The sequence below is a fragment of the Magallana gigas genome, chromosome 7, assembly GCF_963853765.1.
Source record: "Magallana gigas chromosome 7, xbMagGiga1.1, whole genome shotgun sequence".
Lineage (NCBI taxonomy): Eukaryota > Metazoa > Mollusca > Bivalvia > Ostreida > Ostreidae > Magallana > Magallana gigas.
The window spans coordinates 45,345,989-45,371,447 of record NC_088859.1 but is presented as its reverse complement, the minus strand read 5'-3'; the positions used below and the strand labels follow the sequence as shown (position 1 = coordinate 45,371,447).

General features: G+C 33.7%; 3 protein-coding genes across 3 annotated transcripts; 1 reads left to right on the top strand and 2 right to left on the bottom strand.

The window, feature by feature from the left end:
- Positions 1–269: 269 nt before the first annotated feature.
- On the top strand, positions 270–17,457 carry LOC105331256 (4'-phosphopantetheine phosphatase). The gene is made up of 16 exons (XM_011433369.3): positions 270–534; positions 1,617–1,690; positions 2,191–2,414; positions 9,040–9,223; positions 9,453–9,545; positions 9,935–10,094; positions 11,548–11,744; positions 12,716–12,797; positions 13,131–13,234; positions 13,393–13,548; positions 13,704–13,816; positions 14,058–14,145; positions 14,342–14,546; positions 15,502–15,656; positions 15,855–16,024; positions 16,268–17,457. The coding sequence occupies exons 1-16, from the start codon at positions 441–443 to the stop codon at positions 16,497–16,499; spliced, it is 2,331 nt and encodes a 776-aa protein (XP_011431671.3). The 5' UTR covers positions 270–440; the 3' UTR covers positions 16,500–17,457.
- A 1,098-nt stretch (positions 17,458–18,555) lies between these two features.
- Positions 18,556–20,025, bottom strand: LOC117684900 (protein NATD1). Its single transcript, XM_034458874.2, has 3 exons — positions 19,835–20,025; positions 19,453–19,577; positions 18,556–18,966 (listed from the first exon to the last, which is right to left on the bottom strand). The coding sequence occupies exons 1-3, from the start codon at positions 19,965–19,967 to the stop codon at positions 18,874–18,876; spliced, it is 351 nt and encodes a 116-aa protein (XP_034314765.1). The 5' UTR covers positions 19,968–20,025; the 3' UTR covers positions 18,556–18,873.
- A 1,899-nt stretch (positions 20,026–21,924) lies between these two features.
- On the bottom strand, positions 21,925–25,407 carry LOC117684899 (uncharacterized). Its single transcript, XM_034458873.2, has 6 exons — positions 25,248–25,407; positions 24,145–24,286; positions 23,817–23,944; positions 23,463–23,610; positions 22,935–23,065; positions 21,925–22,641 (listed from the first exon to the last, which is right to left on the bottom strand). The coding sequence occupies exons 1-6, from the start codon at positions 25,297–25,299 to the stop codon at positions 22,409–22,411; spliced, it is 834 nt and encodes a 277-aa protein (XP_034314764.1). The 5' UTR covers positions 25,300–25,407; the 3' UTR covers positions 21,925–22,408.
- Between the last annotated feature and the right edge of the window lie 52 nt (positions 25,408–25,459).

The window sequence follows — 25,459 nt, the reverse complement described above, 5'->3', positions numbered from 1 at the left end:
ATATACAAGTGTACATTTTATTTATTTTGTAAGCAAAGTAACCCCCCTCCCCCGGAAAACTCAAACTTAATAAATTCCTATTGTAAAACTACCAAGAATGATTTGGACACATTTCCCCTGGCAAACACAAATATACCTTGGACCCCTATACCCCCACCCACCCACACCCACCCCTAATAATTTTTTCTGGATCCGCGCATGCAAGGTACTAAAATCTTGCGGGATCGGTTCTAAGATATAACAATCGGGCTCGCGATTTTCTTTTGTATTGCCTTTTGATGAGATAGAATAGATATCATATTGCAATGCAATGTTTACATTCTAAACTCTCTGTGATTTATTGAATGATATTAATCAAAATGCATTAACTTTTATTGCAAAACCTAGTGTGGTTCGTAAGGTTTACGTTAGTTGCAAAATACTGACCGATTTCTTGCACCATGACAGAAAAATCGTATGCCAGAAGTATTAACCTCCCCAATGAACAGATTTTTCGAAATTTGAATAATGCACGATGTTTGGCTTTAGATATTGGTAAGTGTGAGCAGTACGTACATTTTTGTCAATCACAACAGATTTTATTGCATTCTACAGCTGTTCTAACATCTGTCAGATCTGTTTAACTGTTAATTTCAAAAGGATGCCTGCAAATATGAATGTGATAAAAATAAAGAATATACATGTAATGAAATAGACCAGTCTTTACCTCCATAATACTGACAGTTAAACACAATATCGGCGGTACATAGAATTACCGAAATACCCGCGATTTACCGAAATACCCGGTGAAAACACGGAAATACCCTTCAAAAACACCAAAATGCCCATTATTACGCCATAAAGAGTGTATGTCTAGTATTTTATATAGATAGTTATTGTATATAAAGTTAATTTTTTGAATAAATGTATATTTATTATAATACTTGAACTTGTGTTATATACATGTGCAAGAGAAAGGAGCAATTCTGATAGGAATTATGTCTTTAAAATAGTTGCTATTTTTATAGTTGCTTCCACTCTATTTGGATTTTTGATGATTATTATATGATATTAAAAAATAAAAGCTGATAAACTGTTATTTTTAATTCTTAGTTATTTTATTCTGGGAATAAAAGTTCACACCTCTATTAGAGTGAAAAGCATTCCATGCAAGAGTTATCATTCTCAACCCAATGTCTACATGTTAAAAATCGCTATTTATGTCAAAGTACATGTACTTACATTATCAAACTGAAAATTGGGGAAATACTTTTAAACACTTAGATTTAAACTATGATGTTAAATATTTGTGCTCAAATGAGGCATTTCTGTGTATTTGAAGGGCATTTCGGTAAATCACAGGTATTTCGGTAATTCTAGTTACCCCAATATCGGGGATATTACTGCGGGTATCATTATTCATATAACTGCACTAAATTACAGTTACATTGATCTTTATTGATCGTGTACATTGTTTAGGAATATGGTCTTTGTAATTGATTTGAGGAAAGACATTTAATTCTCTGTGTTGCGACTTTAAAAACTATCATAATGATTTGTCGCAGTGTGTAGAGGCACCTTGAATCATTCAGCATTTTTTAAAAACTTATTTTTAGTTATTCATTTTTACCATGCAGGTGGCTCACTCGCCAAACTGGCATACTGTTCAAGAATACACAGACGAATGTCACAGGTACTTGACAGAAATGAGGTAGGTATTGCCTGTAGTTTTAAACTAATGTTTGAATGATTTACACCACACTTTAAGGGTGGTCACACGATGCGATTTGTCATCAGATTTACCATTAGATTCTCTCATCCTTTTGACTTTCGACTAAAATCATAACATGTGACAGGTGCATCTTAGTCAAGAGAGCAAAGTCTGAAAGTTGATTAAAAAATCTAATTGTGAATTCCAATTGATTTCAATTCATTGCGTAGGAATGAATTTACCTGTATAATAATCACAATTATTGTTATGAATTGTATGAATTACCTGTATAATAATCATAATTATTGTTAAAATAAAATTTGTTGCGAAATTTATTTGTGACCTTTTCAACAATTGACTCCAGTTGACTTACTTATAAGCAAGTTGATTTAAAATCAGATGAAAAATCACATCGTGTGTCTGCATTGTTATAATGCTTTAAGTTATAGATAATCGTTTATTCATTAAGAGTATGCTTTTGTGTTTTCTCTTGATTTAAGTCCACTGAGAGCAGCCCAAGTCAACACATATATGAAGTGTGTGAGGAGGATGAGTACATAGATCGCCTCCATTTTGTCAAGTTTGAGACAAAGTTTATAGAGTCTTGTTTAGATTTCATACAACAGAAGTTGGGAGATTCCCTCAGTCAGAACAAAACTATCCATGTCACTGGGGGTGGAGCACACAAATACAAGGACCTTCTAGCTTCAAAACTCGGAGTTGTGTAAGTTGTGATTTATTTTTCCCAGGTCAGGTAAGAAATATGCCTAGGCATATGTATTCAATACAGTTTTCATCTTGACGAAGTGCCTATGCTGGGTGATGTCACAATAAGGTTTTTTTTCTACAATTTTTTTTTTCTGGCAGTTTATTTGTTCTTATCTCGTAAGTAGTGTGCATCGACATCTGATCCGAAAACTATTGTTCTTTTCCCAATAGATAGTTTGATTTGGTGTAGTGTCAGTGATTTCAAACAGGAGAACTCAAATATAGCAACATTCAAATTTTTCAGAATTAATAAATAATTAAGGTCTTCCGTTTCCAACGGAAGACCTTATAGTGATTGTAATGTTTCTTATTATTATTAAGGTCTTCCGTTTCCAACGGAAGACCTTATAGTGATTGTTAGGTTTTTTCTTTCTTTCTTATTATTATTATTATTATTTTTTTCCCCTTTTTCTCTCGTGAATTTCTCAGAGATGTCTTGATGGATTTTTATAAAATTTTCAGGAATGACAGAAAATAAAAACATCTAGAGGATTTTAATTAAAAATGTTCTAAATTCACTTCCGGTCGTCCGTTTCCTGTCCCGCGACAAAAAGCTTGTCACCTCGAGATCTAAAAAATGGTAAAGACTTAAACATTCAAACTTTGTGGGATGATAGACCTATAGCTGTAGATGTGTTTAAACACTTTTGTTTTGTTCGTCATAACTTCCGGTCGTCACCGGAAGCACTTAAAAAATAAAAAATTTTACGCATCAAATTTTTTGTCAATAGAATAAATATATAAAAATAAATATATACATAGGTAATCTCTGCGATGTAATATCAACAAAAAATTTCTACTTCCAGTGAGATATCTCAATTATCTCAGGTAGCTTTTTTGAAACACATTTTGTACCCGCGAGATCTCAGAAACTATCAGCGATCAAGACACGAAACTTTCATGGATGATAGACATTTGATTGAAGATGTGTTTAACCTGTTTCATTTTGTCTTCCGTCACTTCCGGTCCATACCGGAAGAGTTTAAAAAATCGAGCTGTTTATCAGTTTAACTGTTTTCCTTTTATATATTTTAGTTAGATAAATGAAAAATAATGTACAAAAGGCAAGTATACAAGAAATATTGAATACAATTTACATTGAACACTTCCGTTTGCCCGTTTCCTGTCCAGAGACCAAAAACCTGATTTCGACGAGATCTCAAAAACAGTAACGACTTGAACAACCAAATTTTGTGGGATGATAGACCTATGTATGTACATGTGTTAACACTATTTTGTTTTATCCGGCGTAACTTCCGGTCGTCACAGGAAGTACACCCAATTTTGATATTTTTAAAAATATTTTGGTTATTTAGCATTGAAGTAACATTTTAGCTATAGAGATACAAAAAGTCATCTACACATGGTAAAAAAAAGATCTACTTCCGGTTGAGACATTTCAAATATCTCAGATAGCCTATTTTTTAAAAAACAAAGTACCCACAAGAAACTGTGATAGATCAAGACTAATATAGATAATGGACATTGACTGAACATGTGTTTAACGGGTTTCATTGGGTCCTATGTCACTTCCGGTTAATACTTGAAATGTTCAAAAGCAATAGAACTTTTTTAAAAACTTTTAACTTTTTTAAAAACATTTTACTCAATGTGATGAACAGTATCGTACGTAGGTAAATGAACTAACACATCTACTTTCCGTTTTCTTAATCACTTCAGTTTGTTCGTTTCCGGTCCCTAGAAAAAAAACCTTTTTTCAACGAGATATTATAACTAACGAAAACTTGAACATCCAAACTTTGAGGAAAGACAAAATGTACATGTATCCATTTTCTGTTTACAAGATAACTGGATTTTTTGTGCAGATTAATACATGAGGAACGGAAGACCTTTTTGTTGCTATAGCAACAAGAGTCTAGTTATTATTATTATTATTTTTTGTCCGTTTTTTGTCCACAAGATTTCTCAGAGATGGCTAAATGGATTTTCTTGAAATTTTCAGGACTGACAGAAAATTATAATATCTCCAGGCGTTTTTTTCATTTTTTCAAAATTCACTTCCTGTCGTCCGTTTCCTGTCCCGCGACAAAAAGCTATGGACAATGAGATCTCAGAAACGATAAAGACTTGAACATCCAAACTTTGAGGGATGATAGACCTATAGTTGTAGATGTGTTTAAACTATTTTGTTTTGTTCGTCGTAACTTCCGGTCGTCACCGGAAGCTCTTCAAAAATTATGCTTTTACGCATTTAATATATTTCTCGGAGAATTGAAATATAAGTATAAATGCTTACATATGTCATCTATCCGATGATTCATAAACATAAAAATTCTACTTCCGGTGAGATATCTCAAATATCTCATGAAACCTTTTTTAAAGTAAATGTTTGAACTCCGAAATCTCAGAAACTGTAAGTGATCAAAACACGAAACTTACAGGGATGATAGACATTTGATAGAAGATGTGTTTAACCGTTTTTATTTTGTCGACTGTCACTTCCGGTCCACACAGGAAGAGTTCAAACAAATCAAGTTTTTTAAAAAGTTAACTCGATTTTTCAGAGATGCATGGATGGATTTTCTTGAAATTTATAGGACTGATAGAGAACGAAAATATCTCTAGGCATTTTTTTCATTTTTTCAAAATTCCCTTCCTGTCGTCCGTTTCCTGTCCCGAGACAAAAAGCTATGGACAATGAGATCTCAGAAACGATAAAGACTTGAACATCCAAACTTTGAGGGATGATAGACCTATAGTTGTAGATGTGTTTAAACTATTTTGTTTTGTTCGTCGTAACTTCCGGTCGTCACCGGAAGCTCTTCAAAAATTATGTTTTTACGCATTTAATATATTTCTCGGAGAATTGAAATATAAGTATAAATGCTTACATATGTCATCTATCCGATGATTAATAAACATAAAAATTCTACTTCCGGTGAGATATCTCAAATATCTCATGAAGCCTTTTTTAAAGTAAATGTTTGAACCCCGAAATCTCAGAAACTGTAAGTGATCAAAACACGAAACTTACAGGGATGATAGACATTTGATAGAAGATGTGTTTAACCGTTTTTACTTGATCGACCGTCACTTCCGGTCCACACAGGAAGAGTTCAAACAAATCAAGTTTTTTAAAAGTTTAACTCGATTTTTCAGAGATGCATGGATGGATTTTCTTGAAATTTTTAGGACTGATAGGGAACAATAAAATCTAGAGGAGTTTTTTTTTCATTTTTTCAAAATTCCCTTCCTGTCGTCCGTTTCCTGTCCCGCGATAAAAAGCTATGGACAATGAGATCTCAGAAACGATAAAGACTTGAACATCCAAACTTTGAGGGATGATAGACCTATAGTTGTAGATGTGTTTAAACTATTTTGTTTTGTTCGTCGTAACTTCCGGTCGTCACCGGAAGCTCTTCAAAAATTATGCTTTTACGCATTTAATATATTTCTCGGAGAATTGAAATATAAGTATAAATGCTTACATATGTCATCTATCCGATGATTCATAAACATAAAAATTCTACTTCCGGTGAGATATCTCAAATATCTCATGAAACCTTTTTTAAAGTAAATGTTTGAACTCCGAAATCTCAGAAACTGTAAGTGATCAAAACACGAAACTTACAGGGATGATAGACATTTGATAGAAGATGTGTTTAACCGTTTTTATTTTGTCGACTGTCACTTCCGGTCCACACAGGAAGAGTTCAAACAAATCAAGTTTTTTAAAAAGTTAACTCGATTTTTCAGAGATGCATGGATGGATTTTCTTGAAATTTATAGGACTGATAGAGAACGAAAATATCTCTAGGCATTTTTTTCATTTTTTCAAAATTCCCTTCCTGTCGTCCGTTTCCTGTCCCGAGACAAAAAGCTATGGACAATGAGATCTCAGAAACGATAAAGACTTGAACATCCAAACTTTGAGGGATGATAGACCTATAGTTGTAGATGTGTTTAAACTATTTTGTTTTGTTCGTCGTAACTTCCGGTCGTCACCGGAAGCTCTTCAAAAATTATGCTTTTACGCATTTAATATATTTCTCGGAGAATTGAAATATAAGTATAAATGCTTACATATGTCATCTATCCGATGATTAATAAACATAAAAATTCTACTTCCGGTGAGATATCTCAAATATCTCATGAAGCCTTTTTTAAAGTAAATGTTTGAACCCCGAAATCTCAGAAACTGTAAGTGATCAAAACACGAAACTTACAGGGATGATAGACATTTGATAGAAGATGTGTTTAACCGTTTTTACTTGATCGACCGTCACTTCCGGTCCACACAGGAAGAGTTCAAACAAATCAAGTTTTTTAAAAGTTTAACTCGATTTTTCAGAGATGCATGGATGGATTTTCTTGAAATTTTTAGGACTGATAGGGAACAATAAAATCTAGAGGAGTTTTTTTTTCATTTTTTCAAAATTCCCTTCCTGTCGTCCGTTTCCTGTCCCGCGATAAAAAGCTATGGACAATGAGATCTCAGAAACGATAAAGACTTGAACATCCAAACTTTGAGGGATGATAGACCTATAGCTGTAGATGTGTTTTAACTATTTTGTTTTGTTCGTCGTAACTTCCGGTCGTCACCGGAAGCTCTTCAAAAATTATGCTTTTACGCATTTAATATATTTCTCGGAGAATTGAAATATAAGTATAAATGCTTACATATGTCATCTATCCGATGATTCATAAACATAAAAATTCTACTTCCGGTGAGATATCTCAAATATCTCATGAAACCTTTTTTAAAGTAAATGTTTGAACTCCGAAATCTCAGAAACTGTAAGTGATCAAAACACGAAACTTACAGGGATGATAGACATTTGATAGAAGATGTGTTTAACCGTTTTTATTTTGTCGACTGTCACTTCCGGTCCACACAGGAAGAGTTCAAACAAATCAAGTTTTTTAAAAAGTTAACTCGATTTTTCAGAGATGCATGGATGGATTTTCTTGAAATTTATAGGACTGATAGAGAACGAAAATATCTCTAAGCATTTTTTTCATTTTTTCAAAATTCCCTTCCTGTCGTCCGTTTCCTGTCCCGAGACAAAAAGCTATGGACAATGAGATCTCAGAAACGATAAAGACTTGAACATCCAAACTTTGAGGGATGATAGACCTATAGTTGTAGATGTGTTTAAACTATTTTGTTTTGTTCGTCGTAACTTCCGGTCGTCACTGGAAGCTCTTCAAAAATTATGTTTTTACGCATTTAATATATTTCTCGGAGAATTGAAATATAAGTATAAATGCTTACATATGTCATCTATCCGATGATTAATAAACATAAAAATTCTACTTCCGGTGAGATATCTCAAATATCTCATGAAGCCTTTTTTAAAGTAAATGTTTGAACCCCGAAATCTCAGAAACTGTAAGTGATCAAAACACGAAACTTACAGGGATGATAGACATTTGATAGAAGATGTGTTTAACCGTTTTTACTTGATCGACCGTCACTTCCGGTCCACACAGGAAGAGTTCAAACAAATCAAGTTTTTTAAAAGTTTAACTCGATTTTTCAGAGATGCATGGATGGATTTTCTTGAAATTTTTAGGACTGATAGGGAACAATAAAATCTAGAGGAGTTTTTTTTTCATTTTTTCAAAATTCCCTTCCTGTCGTCCGTTTCCTGTCCCGCGATAAAAAGCTATGGACAATGAGATCTCAGAAACGATAAAGACTTGAACATCCAAACTTTGAGGGATGATAGACCTATAGCTGTAGATGTGTTTTAACTATTTTGTTTTGTTCGTCGTAACTTCCGGTCGTCACCGGAAGCACTTCAAAAATTATGTTTTTACGCATTTTATTTGTTTAACACTGAAATGATATAAAGGTAAAAACGCTTTCATATGTCATCTATCCGATGATTAATAAACAAAAAAAATTACTTCCGGTGAGATATCTCAAATATCTCAGGTAGTCTTTTTAAAACAAATATTATGACAGCGAAGTATCATAAACTGTAAGTGACCAAGACACAAAACTTACACGGATGATAGACATTTGATAGAAAATGTGTTTAACCGTTTTTATTTTGTCGACCGTCACTTCCGGTCCACACCGGAAGAGTTCAAACAATTCATGTTGTTTAAGAGATTTACTGCTTCTGTTTGACAAAGTAAGACAAATTGATAGTCAATTAAGTCCTGTTGTCTAATGGTTATGAAATACTGAGAGAAGCAATGTCTTACAGTTAAATTGATACATGTATATCAAAACGGAAGACCTTTTTGTTGCTTTTGCAACAAGAGTCTAGTTATGAAAATGTTTACTTACCATTGGTTTTTGCAAATAAATTTATCACGTAGGGTGACGAATGGATTAGCTACATACCCTTTTATTGAATAATGTAACTTTTGAAAGTTTTACATGTTTTTACAATAAATTTCCAAAAATATGATGCTATTATCTCACATTTTCTAAAAGATACAATATTCTAGCCACAGTTTAGTCCAAATTTCTATAGAACAAGAACTCCCATTAAAGGCAAGGAAGGAATTTGTTGTCTGAATGAATAGAGAACGTACATTAGTGAATCATGTATATATCACGTAGATGACAGCTGGGATAAAGTGATCATTGTCATTCATTCTAGGGTTGAAAAAGAGGATGAAATGTCCTGTCTGATAGAGGGATGTAATTTTTTACTGAAGAACATTCCAGACGAGGCATTTCTGTACCAGAGACATACAGAACCAACCTACAAGTTTCAGGGGGTCAGCAGAGACATATTTCCTTTTCTCCTGGTCAACATTGGATCTGGTGTCAGTTTAATCAAGGTAAATGCCTACCTTTTTGTTTCAGAAAAAGTTTTAAAACAAAATGCTGTTTACACATTACAATGAATTCAGAGAGAAATAAAAAGATAATTTTAGGTTTATTGGACATTTGAAATTCATAAGAGAACTATTTGTGGGCAAATAACAAATAAAAGACCAGGGAATATAATACAGCAGGTAAATTTTATGTGAGGAAAGAAATCAAAAGAAAACTCTTTTATCACTGAAGGTTGAGTCAGAAGACACTTATCAGAGAATTGGAGGAACTTCAACTGGGGGCGGCACATTCTGGGGCCTGGGATCACTTCTTACCAAAGCCAAGGTAAACATCAGAGATACCTGGTGATTGAGTTCTCTTATCACCATTAACTTTTAGGGATAAGCACAAATTTGAAACAAAAAGAATTTGAATTATACATCCTGCTTACTGTCAAATAAATGTATGAAGCATTTTTAAACATTCTTAAAACATTTACTGGGTGTCATGGAGAAGCTTGAATGGTGTGGGGTGAAATTAGAGTAGGTATATTTTAGTGCATCTTTGCTAGCCAAGGGTTTTCAGTCCATTCCTCTCCCCATAAATTCAGACCACTCTGCTCCCCATTATGGGGAGTGGAATGGACCGAAAACCCTTTGCTAGCGAAGATAATCTATGTGTTAAATGTAACAAGAAGTGTAGTTTAACAAAAATATACCTTGATCAATCTACAGACGTTTGATGACCTTTTGGAGATAGCAGAGCAGGGGGACCACAGAGAGGTGGATATGCTAGTGAAGGACATTTATGGGGGTGCTTACTCCTCTATTGGGCTCTCTGGGGACATCATAGCCAGCAGTTTTGGGAAGGCAGCCAGATCTCCTAAAAAATCAGGTGTGTAAATAAATCATGTTTTCTGAAGCAGGATAAATATGATTTTTAACATAACTAATTAAATATCTAATCAAAAGCTGGCTGTGTATTTTTGACTGTTGGACTATTTTGATGCAATAAATTACCAATTATCTCATGTACATGTATATTTTAGCTATAGAAAAGAGTAATATATTATTTGAATTTCCTGTATGAAAAATAACATTTTGCTCTTTTATTAAGCTATATTTATACCCCCCGCAAACAAAGTTTGGGGGGGTATATAGGAATCACCTTGTCCGTCCGTCTGTCTGTCCGTCTGTCTGTCTGTCTGTCTGTGCAATCGTGTCCGGTCCATATCTTTCTTATGGAGAAACATTAGAAGTTCTTACCTCACACAAAGATTGCTTATGACCTAAAGGTGTGTCATGACCTTGACCCAAGGTCATTTGGGCAAGGTCAAGGTCACTGGCAGAAAAAGTGCAAAATTCGTGTCCGGTCCATATCTTTCTTATGGAGAAACATTGGAAGTTCTTACCGCACACAAAGATTGCTTATGACCTAAGGGTGTGTCATGACCTTGACCCAAGGTCATTCGGGCAAAGTCAAGGTCACTGGCGGAAAAAGTGCAAAATTCGTGTCCGGTCCATATCTTTCTTATTGGGAAACATTGAAAGTTCTTACTTCACACAAAGATTGCTTATGACCTAAGGGTGTGTCATGACCTTCGCCCAAGGTCATTCGGGCAAGGTCAAGGTCACTGGCAGAAAAAGTGCAAAATTCGTGTCCGGTCCATATCTTTCTTATGGAGAAACATTGGAAGTTCTTACTTCACACAAAGATTGCTTATGACCTAAGGGTGTGTCATGACCTTGACCCAAGGTCATTCGGGCAAAGTCAAGGTCACTGGCGGAAAAAGTGCAAAATTCGTGTCCGGTCCATATCTTTCTTATTGGGAAACATTGGAAGTTCTTACTTCACACAAAGATTGCTTATGACCTAAGGGTGTGTCATGACCTTCACCCAAGGTCATTCGGGCAAGGTCAAGGTCACTGGCAGAAAAAGTGCAAAATTCGTGTCCGGTCCATATCTTTCTTATGGAGAAACATTGGAAGTTCTTACTTCACACAAAGATTGCTTATGACCTAAGGGTGTGTCATGACCTTGACCCAAGCTCAATTGAGAAAGTTCAAGGTCATTGTTTCAAAAGAGCTAAATTCTGTCTGTGTCATGTCTTGTATTAATGGAAATATTAGAAGCTAAAAATTAACAGTTTTAAAAAATAAAGCAGTTGTTATTTATAGAAAATGGACAGTGAAAATACACGCGTTATGATTTTTTTCTTAGCGGGGGGTATCAATTGTGAGCTTGCTCACAGTACCTCTAGTTCAATTTTTTTTTTATCTGAAATTGAATGACAGTATGTACCATAGTTTTCCTTTCCTATTAATCAGTAATTTTGTTTGCTTTGTAGAAGATCAAGAAACTGGATTTAAGGAGGCAGACATTGCGCGGAGTCTTCTGTTGTCTATCAGCAATGACATTGGACAGATTGCTTATCTCCACGCTAAACTACACAGTCTCAACAAAATCTACTTTGGGGGTTACTTCATCAGGGGTCATCCTATTACTATGCATACCATCACGTTCGCCATCAATTTCTGGTCAAAAGTAAGCTTACGTGCATTTAATATATCAGAATAGATTCATCATAGGTTAAATAGATGTAGATAAAGCTGACACATGTTTTTTCAGTGTTGACGAATGCATGCATAAATGATATAATATTTATCCACTCAGCTAAAGTATATCTATTTTGCCAGATTAAAAAGAAAATGAATTAACAATATGCATTTGTAAATATACATTTGTTGTTATTATACTTTATGTTAAATACTGAAATCTGATTGGTTTAGACGCAGTTGATAATCCGTTCTATTACCCTCAGCATTAGCAACACACTTGGCAATGGGTAACACAATTCGGCAACGGGTAACACAACGAATTGTTACATGCACGTAAATTATGCCGCGTACAGTTTGTCTCAAAGTTCACGCCATTTCTATACACCGGTAAAAGCAGTAAAAATTTCTTTAAATTAAGACATTCAGTATAATAAATTAAATAGAGCCTGTTTGGGAGGATAACAGTTGAAATCGACACCCCTCGAAAACCATTGTCAACTTCCGCTTCGCGTCGGTTGAAAATGGTTTTCTTGGGGTGTCAATTTCAACTGTTCCCTCCCAAACAGGCACTATTTATATATTGTTATACTTTCATGTTAAATACTGAAATCTGATTGGTTAAGACGCAGTTAATAATATTTTCTATTACCCTCAGCGTTAGCAACGCACTTAGCAACGGGTAACATTAAAAAATGTTACATGCGCGAAAATTATGCGCGTACTGTTCGCTGTAGAATTCACGTTATTCCTATATAAAAGCAGTAACATTTTCTTAAAAATTAAGACATTCAGTATAATAAAATAAATAGTGCCTGTTTGGGAGGATAACAGTTGAAATTGACACCCTTCGAAAACCATTGTCAACCTCCGCTTCGCGTCGGTTGACAATGGTTTTCTCGGGGTGTCAATTTCAACTGTTACCCTCCCAAACAGGCACTATTTATATATTATTACTAGGGTGAGATAAATGCCTTATTTCTCCGTCACGAGGGTTATCTTGGTGCCATAGGAGCATTTATAAGAGGTGCCAAAGAGGAAGGTGAGAGAAAGTTTTTCTTTAGTTCTACAGACGGTTTTTGCCTTTGGAGCTATTACACATCTAATATGAATCTTATTTTTGGTCACCAGAAGTTTCATGGATAAAGTACAGTTTTGCAGTTTTGATATATAAAAATCCAGGCGCCAACGTTAATTAATGAGGTTGGCAAAAATAAAGCATTTCTTGATGTGTCTGTTTTAACCAAATAGCATATTTTTTTCCCACAAAAGCTATAGTTGATGTGAACCAAAATCAGACTGATGTATTGTAAATTATAGAAAAATATATAACCATCAATGAAAGTTGAATTACAGCATATAACCTCTGTTGTAGATACTAGAGGCTTGACTTGGGGTGAGAATTTGGCAGGAAGCTCAGGTCTTGGTAGCTATCACAAAAGTCATCCCTGGCGAGAGAAGAAAAACCACAGCTCAACTGTAGGCAATTTTTACTGGAATTATAAAGATCTTTCATGCTCATATATTCTGTCTTGTGATTAAGTTTGAGTTAGATTAAAGATTTTTTTTCAGATTTTAATTAGATACACATCCTCCTTTAGATGAAAATAAAATCGGTAGATTACGTATTATTGCAGTTTGAGATGTTAGAACTGAACCAGTTAGACCGCGCCTTACTACCCTGTCCTCTGTTACTGGACCAGCAGAGTTATCTCCCCGACACAGTAGAACTGACAGAAGATATCGCTGCTAGAGAGTACTGGCTTGAATGCTTTACGAAAGGTGTTCATAAGGTACTGATACACTGTAAAATCAAAATGAAGTATGTTCTTCTACGTTTGACATTCATAATTCTAATATGGTATTACCAGTATGGATTAAACTTATCGCTGATGCATCACAACATTGTTTTGTTTTGTAAATACAGTGTATAATTTACATGTCACAGACACAGGAGCAGGCCATTAAAAGTCAACAGAATCATCCTGATGCCATGGAAAGAGCTGAAAAGTTCACAGCAAAATATATAGAGAGGCTGACAGAGCTGAAAGAAAATCCCTGGTATTGGAACTAACCTGTCTGGTTTTTATAACAAGCCAAATACATTGTTCCAAACATGCATAATTATATTGAATATATTTCCTTGCATTTTTTTTATTTGAGGTCTCAGAGATAATTCAGTGGTAAATGTGCATGCTCACAAAGACACATAGCTACTTTCAGTTTCTTGCTGTGTATGAAGAAATTCTTTCTTTCAGTTCAGTTTCTAGCCGTTTTATGAAGTAAATTCTTTTTATTATAGTGCCTATGGCTCCCTAACAGTAAGAAGCCTATTAGACACCAGCAGTCACTACCTCCAAGAATTCATGTTCAATGATCCCTATCTGCAGGTATAGAATAAGACTTAATTAGTATATTTAACTTTATACATGTATAGCTTCAGTATTTGGTTCAGAAAATGTTTGTTTGGACCCACTCTACTTGCTTAACTTTATAAACATGTTGATGCACTGCATGTATTCCACAAAATCTTTGACTAATCGAATTGGAACTCTTATTTTAGCATCAATTTTGTTTTCCTTTTAGCTTAAACAAACTGAAAATGAGCATTCATTGAAATACCTTGCTGAGTACTTTCAAGAACTTGAGAGAATGGACTTTGAGGACCGACAATTAGCCTTGGCTAAAGGAGTAATAGCAGGCAATGTGTTTGATTGGGGTGCAAGGGAGGTTACTCAGATAATGGAAACTCAAAGTTTTGGATTCAAAGAAGCCACAGAGAAGCTACAAGGTTCATTTGTCATTCTTCATTTTAAGATTATAAAATATTTATTAGCTATAATTATAGTCTTAAAAAGTTTAGAGATAGTTCATTTCTGATAATTAAACATTTTACATAATGTGTTATCTTTGGATAATTTTTCTAAACAGATTAAAGACCTTCTAAAAATGTAAAAACATTATAAACCAATTTTTATTTGATAAAATTTTGTATGGTTAGAAAGACAAGTTTTTGGATATTTTCTTCCTGTGAACAAGTATTTTATTGTCTCTCTTATTTGATAGAGATGATTTAAATACTGTAAACCAACTTTTATTCGCATGCGAGAAATTTTCACGAGGTTAGCGAGAGTGTTGTTGTCATGAATATTTCTCACCGCGAAACAATCCTTTGCCAATAGTTTTTATAACAATACAGGTCTTGATAAGGCTTGGTCGAGAACATTAGTTGTCCCGAACCAGTTTATCAGCAGTTAATCACGAAATAAAGTCGCCGTGAATAAAAATTGCTTTACAGTATGCTTGGCCTCAAATTAGTCACCATAAACCGGATCATCATCCATGAATTACGATACAAATAAAATGGATGATAATAAAACTTTAAAAAAGTGGTTAAAAGTACTGCTTATTAGTCGTATTTGATAATATTCCACAGTGCTAGGCTTAAGTTATTTTACAGCATGGAAGATTTTACATCTATTTAAATTCATAGTATGAAAAAAATTCAGTATTGTTAAAGAGATAAAAAGAGCATTCAATTGCAATTGTATATAGAAAATAATATATTTTGAGAAAAAATTTGATTTAGCAACACTCAGAGATATATTGATGTGTGGAAACTATTCCCACCTGTTGTTTTTTACATGTAGTGTAGATTTGGAACAGCAAGAGGGAAAAATAACAAGTCTGTATGGTTATCACATGTACATGTAGCATAATTAACTCTGTCTCGTTTTCTCTCCTAGAACGTCCCTGGTTGTTTGATGATTTTGATGCTTGGTTGAGCCGAATTAAAGGGAAACCCCACAAATGTGCTGCCATATTCGTTGATAATAGTGGAGCAGACATCATTCTAGGAATATTTCCTTTTATAAGAGACATGCTTTTTAGAGGAACTAAGGTGGATAATGCTTGTACATATTTCAGCGCGTGGATTGTTTTCTAATTGTTTTGTATGTGTACATGTAAATGAAGTTTAAGATAGTTTTGAGGTCTTAGTGATGTACATGTAATGTTTAGTTTTTTACACTTCATCCTTGTAATATATCATCAGAATTGCATTTATTTTTTAGTTCAAAATCAACTTACTATGTTGTAGGTGATTCTTTGTGCCAATAGCCGTCCAGCTCTTAATGATGTCATTTATAATGAACTTGTAATACTTGTGAAGCGAGTAGCAGAAATAGACCCCCAAATAAATGAAGCTTACTCAGAGAATCGACTGATGGTGATGGAAACAGGCCAGGGCTCACCATGTTTAGACTTGCGGTTGGTCTAATTTTAAAAAATAATGACTGAATCAAATGTTATTATGTACAGTAAAACACGGTTATAGCGAACACGCTTATAATAAATTGACACTTCTACACTTCATTCCCAGTGACTTTATTACATGTTGTAACATTGAAAGATATAACAAATTATGCTTATAACAAAGTAAAATTTTTCATTTAAGAAATTCCGTAATTTTTTCAACTGTTGAACTGAAACAAGAAGTATCTTTGGTTACAGATTAATCGATTGCCAACTAGTAGACCTGATGAACAAGGAGGAGACAGACTTAATCGTCATTGAAGGAATGGGGCGGGCTATCCACACAAACTTTGATGCCTGCTTCTCATGCGAAGCCTTAAAAATTGCTGTGATAAAAAATAGGTGGCTAGCAAACCGCTTAGGGGGTGACATGTTTAGCGTTATGTTCAAGTATGAGGCACCTAGGAAAATTTATGCAAACACAACATGATGACATTAAAGTTATAAGATATCCTTTTCAGCTTAGTTATTTCACAAAAACTTTGTTGTGATTTTAATTAGCATACATGTTCCTTAGCAGAAGAACTTTTAAAGTTCTGAATACTGTAGCTTAATCATTTTTTAAACTTCCTTTGAATATTTGAGCCATGTATTAACACAACATATAATGACGAAACCAGGAGATCACAATTAATCAGTCTGATTTATAACATACATATACATAACATAATAAATGAAGAATTTTCAGAAAATGCATGTAGTCAGACACAGAGGAGGGGGTTGGTATTGTACAAATATAATTGAACTATTTAAATATGCAAGGCCAAGTAGATCAAATCAAAGCTATTCTCAGAAGATACTACTAGAAGTACATATAGACGAAAGTATGCTGTATTGGTTTGGAACCAATAATACACATGTACTTCTGTATCAATAACCAATGTAATCCAATAACAATGAAATTCGATTACATGATAAATCTTAGGCTGAAGTTTACCAGTATGCACTGAATTATATGTATGAGGACTTTGACTGTGATTCATTGGAACTATTGTTGCAATATATGTACAAGAACTACGTACATGTCTTTTGTTAAAATGTGGTACATCTACTTATCGTATTAAACAATGCAAATTTTTAAACATAAATTTGAATGCTTGTTTTATGTAAACCTTTTTTTATGTTTTGTAACGTAGTTTTCAATGATTAAATTGTTGTTAAATTGCTTATTTTTACACACTCTCATAGAATGCTCAAGCCTCTGTGATATGTGAATTGTTCAGGTATATTTGTGTTCATTTTTTCTTGACATATTTTGTCAACATAAAGTTCATTATCGGTGTCATTTTTGGAGAGTGTGTTTAATTTTTTTAAATGGTTATTTTACTGGTGAAGTATATAGCATATGATGAAATTCATTTGAAAAGAAAATAAAACTATTTAAAGAATTTTGCTTTCAATTAATAGACTAGCATAAGAACTTTGATGTTGTTATTGGGCATACAAAGATGGGCAGTTCACATCCCTGATTGTATTCTTCATTGTTATTGGTCAAAGTTAAGCCTATTTATAGGCTATTCTGTACATTTTACTCTTATTTTGGTTAATTGTAACCCAGTGAACGAGAATACTTGTACATTTGAAGAACCAGTATTTTTTTACCTTCTGTACAAGGTTTTTTTTGTGAACATTTTCAAGGATCAAGAGGTGATTTGTGTATGGTTGAATGTGGCTCATTGCACCTTGAAATAGTTTCTCAAATCAACAGAAAATTACTTAATTACAAAAGATAACATGAAGCATAAGAAGTTTATGTCAAAAAGACAAAAAAATATGCAAGTTTGATAAAAAAAATTTGCTATTTAAAACAATTACATGAACTAAATTTAAGCCTGGGCTAAAATTTTATCAGAATATCTCGGGAGATATAAATCCCAACAACTAAATGAATCAGCCAGATATTTAATTGGTCAAACAGTTCACCAGATTACTATACTCTGGCCCGAGTTTTTGCTTCCATCACTTTTCACTATATTTTGATAATAATAAATATCTTTGTGCTCAAACTACTCTCATCCACTAGTATGAAAAATGTCCAGATTATCTGTTTTGAAACGCCCCCTCTACCACTTCAGGTTTCAATACACATCCCAAAATAAAAAGTCTACGGGGATTTTACATTGCACCAGCCCATATGATAACGTTGAAAAATTCCGCGAGGTGTCCCGAGTACTTCCGAATGGAGAAAAGATGTAAACATTTCCCATTATGAATCTCTGTAAGAAATTTGTTTTCCTTCCTGTAAACTTTTATGAGTGAAAAGGGATAAATTATCAATGAAGATATCTTGGATATTTTCCCTTTCATCGATCTCAACTGTACTTCTTTCACAGGTATGTGTATTTTTATTAAAAATCATCAGAAATTGATGGAAGCAATAACTTGGGACAGAATATAGTATTGTACATGTTTTAACTGATAGCCTCATTGTGATTAACACGCATGCTTCTAAATTGCAAGTTATTAGAATGAACTGACAAAACAAATCTGGTGGCTTTACTTTATTTGCAACGTACTAAAACAATCAAGTCTTTCACTAAAACAGACTTCTAAATATTCGTTGATGTCTGATTCTTTTATCACAACTGATGAACAATGTTCATTGAAAATCATGAGGTACATATAATCATACCAATTAAAGCTTGCATCAAATTTTCATGCAAGATGTGATCTCAGATTAAATACCAGTTTCCATAGCAGCAATGAAACATTAACATGTCCACTGCACACTTCTTGGGTGAATTTCTGAAGACCTTAGATCTAATATCCTGTCTTTGGAAATTGCACAGACTGTTTCTAGCTGATTAAGTGGGTGGATGTTTTGAAGCATAATGCTGAAGGTAGGAGCATGTTAATTCCATTTCGATCCCATTATCCTTGAAGTGTTTGAATGCAGTCTGAAAAGAAGAAATGTGTACATATTGAAAGCTTAAATCACAATTTGGGTTAACTGTTTATAGAGCTGCTGTAATAGTTCTGTACAAGCAAAGAATTGCATGCCAAAATTTATCCTAAAAAAAATTGAGGTAATTTTTCCAAAACTTGCCACTATTAAGAATATGTGCTTGTTTTGGGATTATTTCAGTAATTTTATAACACATTCTAAAATAATTCTTTGTTATATTGATGTCCTTACTTCAGTCTTTTTTTTTTTATATACAAATGCTAAATGGTGGGGTTATATTATTTGTAAAAATTTCTGGGGCAAGAAAGGGATAAACACAGTATTGAATTTGGACAGTTCAATGGTTTTCATTGTATTGATTTATTTAATTAAACTTTGGCTGCCAAAAAGAAACTTTGCTACAGAGCTATAGTCCTCCAATTGAAACTAAACCGTCTGTGATTTGTGTTAAAACGATTTGTGTTGGGATTGTTTATACCTCTGCTAGGATACCAGCAATTCCATGCCCTCTGTAGGATGGTGGCACCAAAGTGTGATACAGATCAACTTTGTTGTTGGTGATGTAGTCGTACTGTAAAAATGCTTTATCACCTTTCTTGTTATCTACAGAAAAAATATATGATGAATTAAAGAATGGTCCAATTTATACTCAGCAAATAGCTAGTACACTACAGATGTAATATATGCCTTAACTTGCAGGATCAGCCAATGAGAACACATGTTCCTCTTCTTATTTTAGTATGATATCATAAACAGCTGATAAAAGCTACGGCTAATGTAAGAATCCCATGGAGCCCCCCCCCCCCCCCAAAAAAAAAATAGTGTCAACAGCCGATCAAAGTATGAAGTTATGAACTGACCTTTGAGTTGAATCACAAATTCCTTTTTGTCGGGATCATGCACTGCCTGAATTTTTGAAGTTGAATCCATCGCAATAAAGTGCTTTCTGATAAAATTCTGTGCGAATCGGTGTCTTAATAGCGACCGATTCATTATCAGCTAAAATTTAAAAAAAAACGTCAACGGCTTACTTTCATTTTGTGAGTGGTAGTCCGAACCCGACGTATGTAGTAAAACTGAAAGAATAACTGATATCGGGACAAAACAAAGTTGCCAAAAATGCAAGAATATTTATGAATTATTCTCTTTTTTTAGAATAAAAATTATTAAGTCAAGCTAGGTCATAGGAAAGGTTAAGATAAGTGATTTATTGTTAACATCGGCAATATTTATCGATCTTTGTTTGGTAAAAAAAAAAAATGTATCCAACAATTTCTTTTGAATTTGAGTTAAAGACAAATAGTGACTTACGGATTTTTTTTTGTGACTAAAATCAGAGACATAAATAATTGTTTTTATGTCTCTGCTGAAATTTTACATTTCCCTTATAGTACGGGTTGTTGTTTTTTTTTAACGCTGACAAGGATATTTTTAAAACTGCTATTTATTTTCTTGAATGCTACGGAAAATCACCTTTACTGAAATATTGAAATATCTCTTATGTCAGCAGAGACATAAATCGTGAAATCCCGCGGTCCCTATTGTAAAGTGTTCCCAGTTTAAATCAGTATATCTTTCTAATTTATAAACAATTATATCGAAATATAAACAGCTAAAACCTATTACCAAAACATTCAAAATATTATATTTTCATGAGATTATGTCACTACCCGTCGTCCGAGTTATAGCTGGCCATTATATTTTCTATATAATAATCTTATTTTTCATTTTTTTTGTTTCAAAAATGTCTAAATTAAACCTATGCACACTTTTCATTAAAACAACATACTTTTGGTTTAAGATCATTTTCTCAGTTTACTAAAATGTACATTGTTGTTCTCAAAGTAAGGTTGGTCCCGTACCATTTTTCAACAACATTTAAATTAAACACGCTAATGGCGGAGTTGCCAATCTCTGTTATTTATATGTCTCTGATATCAGCTAATAAAATTGGTAAGAAGTGGCACTTCCTCTTAAACAACTGATTTTCCATAATGTTTATTCCTCTAGATGTATTCATAACTTTAATTTAATAGCGAGCGCAGCGAGGCGGCGCTTCGCGCCGCTCGCGTAGCGAGCTCCATAGACAACGTGTACGAACGGAGGAAATTCGAGTTGAAATCTGCACATTGTTCAAAGAAAATTTTGTGGACCCGCGTGAAAACGTTCTACTATCCCAGTGATCCTTTGCGGTGCATAGCAACTTGGCGGAACAGGAAGCGTTTCTAAGGAAAATTCTTACCTGTAAATCGCATACATCATTTTCATTTAACAATAAACAATCCTTTTTAAAACATTAAAGTAAACAACACATATGCTTACGTAAAAAAACTGTACCTATGACGTCATTTCCTTCCCCGAATTTGTCCGACAATTTACGAAAACTGTCGAGCGCAAAAAGTTAAGTATGACGTCACAGTGATCTGGCGTTTTATATTCCCGCGATACATTTAGAGGTGGATCAAGCATCTGTACTGAATGTAACGTGTACGAAGTACACAGTAGGGAGTCACCGTTAATACTGATACCGCGCTCACTATTAACGGTGACTCTTTGGCTGATTAGTTTTGTTTTAATGATTTTTTTTGCTCAGTAAATACACATGCAAGTTCCATGCTAAATTTATTGTCATATTGATCCAATCATTGTATACGTTAGGTAGGTGACAAAAACTTATTAAAAAAGAAAAGTCTGATTATTATTAGATCTACGTGTAGCCACGTCATTTTGTAATGAATAAATAAAAGAAAAAATTAAACTGTTAAAATATCTACATCTATTTGTTATAGTTGCATATGTGGTCAAACCTTTCAATAATATTGGATAGCACACACTAAAAAAAAGGGGGAGGGAACATGTCTACAACGTATAGCGTACACAAATTAAAAAGATTAAAAACAAAATTGATGTCACAGAGGAAAACTAAAACACCGGTAACAACAAGGAACAAAATGAGAAATAACACAGACACACAATTTATTGATTTTAATGATCATTATTAAAAGGTAAAGAAGAGATAAAAAAAATTAAAAAACCGGCTTTGTGTTTATCAAAATATTTTAATAAGTCTGTTTAACATTTTATTAATGCTCAGTGGTAGTTTTTTGTTTAAGTGTATAAAGCTAGGAAGGGACCATTGGAATAAAATTTTGATATCTTCCGGTTCCTTGCGGTTGTAAAAGTTTTCGAGACAAAGCCAAAGTTTTTTGGTTTGGTTAAGTCCACGGGTTGCATTTAACAATGATGACAGATGTGTGACTCCTTCTGCGCTCGCCCCAACGGTCACACCGTAAAACATATTAAATTTATTGGTCGAATGATACAAATTTTAATTGACAAAATCATTTTTAAACTAGCATTAAAAAACAAGCAACAACAGTAAAACAAATATACTAGTATGTATTAAACATTTGACCAGTAATGTATTTTTTCATTTAGTACAACTTCAATACACTAGATACAAGAATGTAAATATTAATAGTTAGCAGAATAATCAGGATATTGTCGGCTGCTGAGGTTGACCCCACTCCCCCAGCACCACTTCCGTACCCCTGCTGTGTGTCCCCACTGACCGGAAGTTTGTCCAGGGATCGTCTGGTGATTCCCGCCGATTCTGACGCATTGCGAGCGGTAGTGTTGTCGAACGATGAAACGGGACTGTCCTCGCCTGTAGTGAAAGTATCATTATTATAAGAAGATGATGATGCATGAGCGGAGGGGGTCCCTCCCCTGGAAAATTCAAATTTATCAAATTCACACTAACCTACCCTTTCTGGAAAAAAAAATCTGGATCCGTGCATTTAATGATGATGAAAGGATATGGTGGTTGATTATTTACATAAAATTTACACTGTTTTATATACGTCACGGATCATGTATTAACTGCAAACGTTTCTTTTTTCATATAATATATACATGATGATATCTCTTTTATTATGATTAACAATGTTTAGTTTTTACCATAACATTTGAGGAACGCTGTAAACTTTTGCATGGCCTTCTCCATCATTGTGACGACGAATGATGCGGCGTCAGGGCCACAGTTCTCGAAGACAGTGTCGTGCATGCAGACCGAAGATATATTGATGATACTAAAAGTCAAGGAAACGTGTACTTTATTATTCACTTAATTTCAACCATTATATATGCAAGTAATGCAACAATGTTCCCATATAATGGGGGGTGGGGGGTTAATATATATATATATATATATATATATATATATATATATATATATATATATATATATATATATATATATATATATATATATATATATATATATATATATATATATAGTAAATGCATTTTTCCATGATCAATGTCATTAAAAAGTTTTTTCTTACTTAAAGGGTATAAATGAAGGAAAAGAAACATAATACAATATTAATATCAAAATAAATATTTGCTTTGGTTTCTTTAAGATCGAATCTAAATTGGATCAAAGAAGGTGATTAATGGGGATGGGGGATGCGAGATAAAACCCACTTGCACCAGTCTCTTGTTTCTGTGTACGTCATTTCGTGTTTGTTTTTGTTCAGCAAATCTTGTGCGCTGCTAGCGTAATCTTTGTTGCACTGATTTGTTGCGTTGCGAACCACTGGTTTTCCCCAGCAACTATTGTGCCGTAACAAGTCTGCAATGCCGGAACGCAAAGACGTTAAAAATGAAAATTAAACAACTCTTCAAACTTACAAGCATAATGTGTATTCAACAGATGCCGAGTAACTGTTTCAAAAGTACCTGCTGTAAATTAAATAAAACAGTCAACATCTTCTTAAAAGATTTCGACTAAACCAATGGGTGCATGTACAGAACGACAGAACTCAATAAACGGTTTACCTGAGTTTCCCTCCCCACAGAGGAAGTCCGCGGTGCTCTGAGTGGTCCCCAGTGTGGACAGAAAGACCAGATTGAGGCCACACCCGGCCACTTTACCCTGGTAACACATCTTGTACTCCGGTCGGAATCTACAGCAGTAATCAACTGTAAGCCCAGACCCATGCATGTATGCATACAAGAACCTTTTCTGTCATTAATTGCTATTTTATATTTCAAGTCACCTAAATAGGTATGTATTGCATAATATCCAAGTTATTGAACTTTGATTACTGTTATAATACTAAATATATCGGTAAATGCAATTTTCAAGATGCATAGGTACATGTACCTGCAAAGGAGCGCCACTTGTTCTGGCGATGGCATGGCCGACAACTCTCCCTCGTACTCTTTACTTATGTTCTGCCCAAGTTTCCAAGCGCATAAGTTGAGTCCCACTAAGTCGCATGTTGTCAATATTTCTCCACCTAAGACTTAGAAAAAATTGGAAGTTGTTTTATTTTTATCAAAGGGACATGTACGATTTGATCTTAAGATTTCCAATTCTATTTCATCCATATTTAATGTCCAGAATGGTTAACATTGGCATTTCTAATGCTTCAAAGAGAAGATGAATAAGATAGCGCAAATGCCCATTGGCTTAATCGTAAAAAAACAATTTCAATTTTAATATTTTCCATTGAAACCTACTTTATTTGAAAATTTAATATTACAGTTTGCAAAAGCACAATTTACAACCACATTTATTCAGTTTTGAATATTTTAATAAACGATAAAAACCCCCATCAATATTACCTCAAGTTTTGGTGGTATAGAACTCAAAACTTGAGATACCAAGTTCTATAAAATTACGTAAGGTCTGATACTCTATAATCACTGGGCCATTTGAGTCATAAATAAGTGTATTTCCGGTATCTAAATGCTGTATGCGACTTTAGCCACGAATGTATGGACGTTAATTTTTTCTCAAATGTTCATTTGTTGGGATATAAAATGATACTTTTAATGTATAGAAGATCATCACTCTACGTTTTTATTGATTGAAATCGTTTTTTTTAAATTAGAAATTAGTTCGATTATGTCAAAAATATATCGTACATCAATAAAAAATTAAAATATTCCATGTGTAGAACAAATTTAAGGGAAACAAATCGATGTTATGTCAAATATATATTGTTTTGAACGATTTTTAATAGAATGATATTTTTATTTTATGGTATCTTATCCGTCCAAATAAAGGCATTTAACACGCCTTATCCACTAATCTTATTTGAATGTCGTTACCGAGTTTTGTAATTTTTAAAAACATCCTAGTTCATGTGCCACAATCTCTGCTTAATTAACTATACTAACACGAAACATTATTTTATAAAATAATATGTACAATCGACATTGTTAAGTAGAAAATAACAAATACAAGACCTATATATTTACCTTCAGACGACGTTAAAATCACAAGTACAACCAATAGAATTTCAAAGGCCATTTTATAAAACGGAGAAGCACCGTTTATTGGGATTTCTTAGAAGTTAGACTTCCAATATTCATTATATATTTTCTATGTGTGATGTGCTCTGGGTTAATTGTAGGTTGATGTGTTTATGTTGTATGCATTATAAGATGTTTTACCACGAGAGTGAAAACTC